Below are 8,278 nucleotides of genomic sequence, written 5' to 3'. Positions count from 1 at the left end.
TGTATATACACACGAACTCTATTTTGGCGAATGGGGAATTATTAATGGTCTTTCACACAATCAGAGGCTCGATTACCTCACTCAAGAATTGGTGTGTTTAAGGTGCTACATTCCTGGTAAGTTAATTCCCATTACATCAATTCAATGACAAGAAATAAAATCTGCATGTGAATAATTGCCAGTTAGGGCTCCCAGCATTTCAAAAAGACGATCTGTGATGAAGTCTTAAAAATTCAATAATAGTTATTTCAACCTCATTTCCAGCTATAAATGTTTTCTATATGTTGAAGTTAACTATTTGCAGTACAAAAGACTTGTACTGCAGTCAAAGAGACTACACTATCAAAGGGTCATAGCATTTTATCCTATAAATGTTATTTTGATATTTTTGATATTTTGGGCCAATTATAAATTTCCCTGACATTTCTTTGATGTCAGTCTAGCAGGGACAAAGAAAACTGTTACAGCAAGTTGTACCAAATAAATATATAATCAACAATTTCATAAAAGGACAGAGAGAATCCTGATTAGAAGGACTGGACACTGCAGGGAGACCTATAATAAACAAGACATACAGAAATTCATACATCCATGTTTATTCATTGCAAATTAAACTGTATTAAAGATCAATGTCTCTAAAACATATTTTTTCTTTAGCACAAGGAGGAATAAACTAGTAAACAATTAGTTACACTATTGATATACAGGGATTGTTTTAATATGCAGTACCTCTTGATGAATCTTCCTGACGATTGAGGGGTACCAGGGTAGGATTTTTCCTAGGAGGACAAAGAGGTCCAGGGGCTGATACACCACCAGATGATCCAGCTGAAATAAACAATACAGAAACAGAAAGTTATATTTTCACATTGCAGGTAATTCACTTAATGCCATTTATAACAGATTCTGACTGAGACCTATAAATCATAAAAACATATTTATTCCAAGAAAATGTAAAAAACAAACTTAGGTATATATGATGACGATGTTAGAATATCAATTGCTAGTACCTTTATACTTCTCATACCAAAATGAAATTTACTGAATGTGCAGGAGGTTCTAAAAAGTGAATATTTTAAGATGATTATGTCTAATTGAAGTGAAAAAAAACATATAGTACCTCCATCATTACATCGTGATGAATTTTGAGGATCAAGGCGTTCCTTAGTGGGACTCTGTGGGACTCTAGGAGGAGAAAGAGGTCCAAGGGTTGGTACACCAACAGATGATCCGGCTGAAATGACCAATACAGAAATACAGAGCTACAAACGAGACATAACAATCATATAGACAGATTTTTCTAGGATTTTTCTAGTAATAGGATGAGGATGGCAGAATATTAACCCTAATCCTATTGGGATATTTCAATCACTTCAGTCCATCGTTGATCGAGCAAGCGCGCCGAAATTTGGCATGATCAGTGATACTTGGTTACCCTTATGTCCAAGTTTTATGAACTAGGTCCATATACTTCCAAGTTATGATGAAATTTCAAAAAAATTTGTGCATATTCTAAGTTCGTTGACCCTAAATGACCTATGACCTTGATCACGTGACCTGGAAACTCACGCAGGATGATCAGTGATACTTGGTTACCCTTATGTCCAAGTTTCATGAACTAGGTCTATATACTTCTGAAGTTATGATGACATTTCAAAAACTTAACCTTGGTTAAGATTTCAATGCTGATTTCCCAAACATGGCCAAAGTTCATTGACCCTAGATGACCTTTGACCTTTATCATGTGACATGAAAATAATGCAGAATGATCAGTAATAGTTGGTTACCCTTATGTCCAAGTTTCATGAACTAGGTCCATATACTTCCTAAGTTATAATGACATTTCAAAACCTTAACCTTGGTTAAGATTTCATTGTTGACGCCGTCGCCGCCGCCGCCGTCGGAAAAGCAAAATACCTTGGTGTTTATGTGACTGTATGTGATTATAGTCAGGATATAAATTAAATGGAGTGCAGATGGAAGCACAAGCAACCCTTCAAAGTATTCCTAATATTGATTTTGGATGAGATGCTGTTTTATTTTTGTTTACATTTCTTTTCATTTTGATGTCCCCTTGTATTACAAAAAATATATAAGCGTTATTGAACAAAAATGTATATTTGCATATTTCGCTAGCGACAAAAAAAGTGCACTTGCACCATAGCGCTGTGTATGCACTAACATCAACATGCGTGTACTATGAATGGCCTCCCACCTATACGCGAATGCGCTGTTTTCGTCTTTCGCTGTGTGTATGCACTAACATCAACGTGCATGTACTATTGATGGCCTTCCGCCTTCCCTACGAATGCGCTGTTTTCGTGTAGCTTGCAAAGGTAAATTTTGGTGGTTTTTCCAACGCAAGAATACTAGCTAACTTCAGTGCGAAGTATATATGCTTTTCTAGCTATGGACAATTATGCCTGAGCTGAGAACTGAAGTTTACCGCTTTTCTGAAGCGCGCATTTCCGACTTTCGGATCTCGATCCGGGAAGGAAAAAAAACGTGGAAAATGTAGATTGGTGTTTGAGGGAAAAAATTGGAATTCCGCGTAAAATCGAAGATTTCACAGCCCATAACCCAATAAAAAAAATAAAATTCACATAGCATAAATGATGTAGGAGGTTACAATTTATAATTCACATTTTGAAAACCTTATTTTTTACAATTTTGGGGGAAAAATTAGCTAATTAGCATATAAAAGGTCCAAGATTGTAAAACGTCAAATTTTTGGATAGCTTAGTAACTCGGCGTTCCACAAATATATGGTTTATTAGGGTTTTGAACATCATAAGTGATTGTTTTGGGCCATGCTTCCACCCCCTCCATTTTGGCAATTAATACCATACTTGGTACCTTAAGCTTTTAACTCATGTGAGCTACAATGTGATAGTGAGAACTGAGCAAAACATGTGGGATAATATATTACTTCCGGATATGTAAGATTGGGTCTGCTATGAAACCTACCATAGTTTCTTTCCTTTCCAGGTGAATTCATATCTGAAGACACTTTCTATTTGTTCTTCCCTTCTTTCAAGTTCTTCTTCTGTAATCAGATGCCCTTCATATTCAGCTATAAATTCACCTCTTGTAATATCCCTTGTAGCAACTACACCACGACCTGATGATGAGAAATGTTAATTCCAAAAGATTAAATATGACTTTATTAATAAGAATTTGATGCCTTTTGATCGATTTATAGGCAAGCATTAAGATAATGGGGATGGGCGCGGGTAAGATTCCTGAAATGGGTCATTCCATGCCAATTCACCCAATAAAAGTGCCATTTTGGACCTTACCCTCTCAGAATTTGTTCAAATTCGACACACATAAAATTTAACATTTGCTTTCAATGAAACAAAAAAAATTAGTGTAAACGGCCCATCGGTTTTTGAGCCCTGGCCCGCCCTTTTTGTTTTGTTTTGGCAAAAAGGGGAGTGACCTTCAACTTTCAACGGCACATTGCGCCTGAACCGGTTGACCAATTTTTATTTTAAATGATATTTACAAATTTACTGTTGGCCCTACATATTGATATTGGTGTTGGTAATGTGTGTACAAGTCTCAATGATACATGAATACTTTCAAACTAAAGTTACATTACAATCAATTAAAATACTACATATCTCATGTTGGGAAGCACTAGGAAGCACACTCATTGTTGTTTCCGTCAAAACTACAGCTTTCTTGTGAGTTGTATGTAGGCCAATTGCACCCCAATCAAAAGGGCTAAACAAATGTCTCTTTTCATAAGCAAATATACATGTAGTCTACATATATTATTCATTTTGTTTAATGTTTCCTGTAATACCTGATAAGTTGAGTTTCCCTTTTTTATTTGATTTCAATGTAATTTTAGTTTGGGAGTATTCATGTATAATGGAGACTTGTACACACATTAACACCAATATCAATATGTGGGGCCAACAGTAAATTTGTAAATATAATTTAAAAGAGCTTTTTAGATGAAGAAATAAAATATCATCCTAGATCTTTACATATTATGTTGATATTATATTGACGATTAAGTTACATAAAAATCAAGTTAACAAATTATTCGGCCGGGGGTCAAAATCAAGGTCAAAGCGAAGGTCAAGGGGTAATTTAAAGTGCTATGACCTGAATCTGAATCTGTGAAGTTCCTGGTCCTGATCCTCAAGTGGATATTGATGACCAATAAGAACGTTAGCGATCGAGAGCGCTCAATATTTTTAGTACATTTTGGAGTTGAGTCCCACCACTTTACAATTGGCTGGAGGGACTATAGTAATTATTCCTTTCATGACAGTATTCTACAGTTTATTTGGGATACTGTCATGAAAGGAATAATTACTATAGTCCCTCCAGCCAATTGTAAAGTGGTGGGACTCAACTCCAAAATGTACTGAAAATATTGAGCTCTCTCGATCGCTAACGTTCTTATTGGTCATCAATATCCACTTGAGGATCAGGACCAGGAACTTCACAGATTCAGGCCAAACCACTTTAAATTACTCAAATAATAGTTTTGATACCATTTTTGAATTCCTCTTTGAAATTTGAATTTCCTATTGAATGGTACTAGTTTCATAAAAATTGGTCGACCGGTTCAGGCGCAATGTGCCGTTGAATGTTGAAGGTCACACCCATTTTTACCAAAACAAAACAAAAAGGGCAGGCCATAGTGCAAAAACCAATGGACCGTTTACATTATTTTTTGGGGGGTTCTTGGGATTAAGTAAATGTCAATTTTATGTATGCCAAATTTGAGCAAATTCTGAGACGGTAAGGAAAACCCATTGGGTGAATCCAGATGGAATGACCCAAATGTATCTTGAGTAGATATGAAGTTACCTACCACTCATTGCTTTTCCAATTTCAATGTAGATTGCTCCAAAAAATTTATCAAAATATTTTTGCTGGAAATTGGAATCCCTCAAGTGTATTGCATAGACTTAGATCTAATTTACATAAACATGAGTTCCAACAACCACAATTCAAAAAGGTTTTGATTTTACTTTACTTCTGCTTTTTTTTTCCAATTCCAGTATTCCAGTTATTGTTTAGCTTGAGGCTGAGAATGGCTCACTCTGTAGAAATGAGCAAGGACCAAGTCCAAGGTCTACTCAAGCGTAGGTCTTGGCATTTTAAAGTTTTTTTACTTTTATGCTTAAAAGTAACTTGATTTGTTTCAATTGGATAACTATGCAAATTTAATGTGAAAATATCCCTGGGTCAATTACCCTTTAGAACATTATGTTTTGTCACTTATTCTAAATTATCTATCTTCTGGGGTGTAATTGTCGTTCGGGGGGGGGGGGGGTTTCCTGGGGATATTTGTCCTAGGGGTAATTACCCTTGGTGTAATTGTCTGAGCAATGCAGACGGTAATTGTTTCCTTAGAGTAGTCATCCTCTAACCATGAGTTAGCTATTAGAAATCGTCTGAAAGTTCTATCAATGAACTCAACACTTCCTTGTCTAATAATCTTTTCCAGGGTTGTATTGATCTACAAATATGAATATTGAAAACCATCCATCTTCTTATGCCATACAATATATGACCCTCGTTGTTGACAATTGTTGCAATTTTGCTCTGTGGAGTGATGCGATCATTTCGTCATTCGAATTTTGATATAGCGATCTCTGTACCGCAATCCATTCGTAAATCAATGCTCTGTTTTCGATGATTTGAAGTCAACAATCTATTTATTTGTTTTATATAAATAGATTCAACAAATAATTGTGTATTTCAAGAGATTTATTGCTCCAAACATCAGAATCTAAACACAATTGTGAAAACTGCACAAATTATTGTGACCCCATCATACATTGAGCTATCCGTAGCTAGACTAGATCTATGTTACGTAGCACCCAAGGCATACAATTCCCTAACTTAAGCCCCCTGAAGATTATTGCTCTTGCACTTTTCTCTGCAAGGAACATACAAATTGTGGAAAATGCTGATGACAGAGTTAAAGAAAATCTAACCTTTTTCCTTGTTCACCCATTTTTGTTGGATCCAGTCTGGGTCCTGGCCACAACTAATGTAGTGCTTCGCTACCTCCTCTGGCTTTCTTCTTTTCATCTGCAAAAATGAGAAGTAAATCTATTGATATTACTTAATAGCATTAAGATTATTGATCTACATTAAGTTATTTGACTACCGGTATAGATCTAACATCTAGACTAGATCTAGGGGCCTAACAGTTTTAAAGTAGATCACACTGATAAACAACTGGTTAGATCTTTTATTCCTCTTTGTCCTATATTAGTATTACGTTAGACTTCTATTATTCTAAAAATTGTTGTTTAGAAAATTTACTATTTAGTTTAGGTTTATCAGTGTGGTCTATTGTAATTCACTCGGATTAATTCTAGTAAATCTAGACTCTAGTAACTTTTTGTCCAGTTATTGGGTGTCCGGACGGGTTGGGTGTCCGGACACTCCATTTTAACAGCCATTTGAAAAGGTTTACAATCAAATTCTTCGTTGTTTTTTAGCACAAAATGGGAAACAATATTGTGGAGATCAAATATTGATGATGAAAAGCACAATTCAACGTAGGCCTAGATCTATATATTTTGGCTTAATCCAAAGACAAAAAACAGGGCTTCAATTTTGTTAAGACAAGTGGCCGGACACCCAACCCCCCATCCTAGGACTAGTCTAGGCCCCGAGACAAAGTCTAGATCTAGGCCTATAGTTAGCCTATCTAACTTAGACCTAGAATCTATATCTATAAAACTAACTAGTTTATAGCTTGGAGGGCCTGCCGCTTGGAGGAATTTTTTGCACCAATAACGGCCGCGGAGCTACATTTCATTTTCAGATCTAGTAACAGTTAGTCCTAACTGTTAGGACTAGATCTAATGAAGAGAAGTCTCGGCAGCTTCTTCTTCTTCTTCGGTTGGTTTCCTCCAGTCTGGAGAACTGCAAATGGTGCAGAGGAGTTGTTCTACATGATGACAGGATCAGATGGGGGTAGGCCTAGTACACAGAACAGGGTTTACGTTTAGACAGTGACATTCGTACGTTTAACATGTAGATCTAGATCTAAGTCAAATACAAAACTGAGAGAGGAGTTGTGAAAAGAGGACTGAGTTGTGAAAAGCATGCACTCAACACGGCAATGAAGGCTTAGGCTAGCCAAAGAAAATTTCAATGTGTGCTCAACTTTTAAAAGAAAAGAGGAAAAATAAGGCAGACAAAATCATACAAATCGTATGGTAAGAGTGCCCAAGTCTGCGCAGTGCCCATGTCTGCGCACTCACGTAATTCGTAAATGCGCAATTTTCATAGAACAAAACATCAAACTGATACCAATTTCCAATCTTGACTGCAGCAATCCATTTTGATACCAAAAACTACAAAAATATTTGATTAAAAATGAGTATCAGCAAGTTTCAATTTGCTACCCTGAAAATTTCAATAATTGTCAAAAAAGAAATGTCCGAAACTTCACTGCATTTGATTTGCGTGCAAAATGAGCTAGTGCGCAGACATGGGCACCAATCATTTTTGCTACACAAATTGACAAGCCCGTCTGAAAATCGTAGAAAAACATTGTTCTTGTAAATAATTTCTTGAATTTTTTTGTTTCCTTGATCATTAGAATATAGAGATTGGAATGACATTGATGACTCTCAAAATAACATTTTACTTTGTAATAAAATCGAGATCAAATTTTAGGTGCGCAGACTTAGGCACTCCCTTCAACAAATCATGACTGATAACGTGAGTCCAGATCGACAATAGTGTTAGCCTAGGTCTACCGGTATGCACAGTGGTCACTGACTTACCGTTAAGTTGCTAGAAATATATCCAAAACTTAAAGTTCTTCTTCTTCTTCATGAGTACAGTCCACCATCTGTCGTACTATTTACAGTTTCAGGAAACTTTCAAGAAACTTTCCACTCACGGGCGGAAGGCGTCGTGTTCGGTCGGCTGCACTGGTTTTAGGCGCGACGCAACTCCTCGACCTCATCACCTGCACCGGCCGCGCCGCGCCGGGGCAGCCGGGCCAGGCCGGCCGCCTAGTGCAGCGCCCATATGCTAGGCCGTGCTAGGCGCTGCCGAGGCCTGCGCGCGCAGTAATTTGTGCTTTTCGCTGTTCTCGTGCACACTACATGTTCACGTTGCAAACGCTTATCATTGTAACAGCGAAATCTTCGTAGAAGATATAAAAGTAAAATATATAGAGATTTTCGAAAGAGGGGCACTATTAGGATTAAAAGCATTCATGTTTTGTACATTTTATATATTGTGGTGTAGTTTTGGGATAACGTAGGTGGTGGAT

General features: G+C 36.8%; 1 protein-coding gene across 3 annotated transcripts; it reads right to left on the bottom strand.

Annotated features, from left to right (window-relative positions):
- Window positions 1-574: 574 nt before the first annotated feature.
- Window positions 575-8,024, bottom strand: LOC121408031. Of its 3 annotated transcripts, none has more exons than XR_005968978.1 (4): window positions 5,970-7,187; window positions 2,968-3,121; window positions 1,121-1,234; window positions 575-828 (listed from the first exon to the last, which is right to left on the bottom strand). XR_005968978.1 is itself a non-coding variant. In XM_041599335.1 (4 exons), the coding sequence occupies exons 2-4, from the start codon at window positions 6,064-6,066 to the stop codon at window positions 716-718; spliced, it is 324 nt and encodes a 107-aa protein (XP_041455269.1). In that variant the 5' UTR covers window positions 7,782-8,024; the 3' UTR covers window positions 575-715. The 3 variants fall into 3 exon arrangements, 2 of the variants coding, with proteins under 2 accessions (XP_041455269.1, XP_041455271.1); XM_041599335.1 differs by lacking the exon at window positions 2,968-3,121 and adding an exon at window positions 7,782-8,024 and having other exon boundaries at window positions 5,970-6,066; XM_041599337.1 differs by lacking the exon at window positions 5,970-7,187 and adding an exon at window positions 7,782-8,011.
- Window positions 8,025-8,278: the final 254 nt, after the last annotated feature.

The sequence above is a fragment of the Lytechinus variegatus genome, chromosome 2, assembly GCF_018143015.1.
Source record: "Lytechinus variegatus isolate NC3 chromosome 2, Lvar_3.0, whole genome shotgun sequence".
Lineage (NCBI taxonomy): Eukaryota > Metazoa > Echinodermata > Echinoidea > Temnopleuroida > Toxopneustidae > Lytechinus > Lytechinus variegatus.
Note: the sequence above shows the minus strand (reverse complement) of the source record. Positions and strands in the feature narration are given on the sequence as shown.

Excerpts from the sequence above, each read along its gene's own strand:
- LOC121408031 (XM_041599335.1), bottom strand. The coding sequence starts at position 6,066 with ATGAAAAGAAGAAAGCCAGAGGAGGTAGCGAAGCACTACATTAGTTGT. Across the intron at positions 1,235-5,969 it reads ATGGGTGAACAAGGAAAAAG|CCGGATCATCTGTTGGTGTA; the intron begins GTTAGATTTTCT and ends TGGTCATTTCAG. Across the intron at positions 829-1,120 it reads ATCACGATGTAATGATGGAG|CTGGATCATCTGGTGGTGTA; the intron begins GTACTATATGTT and ends TGTTTATTTCAG.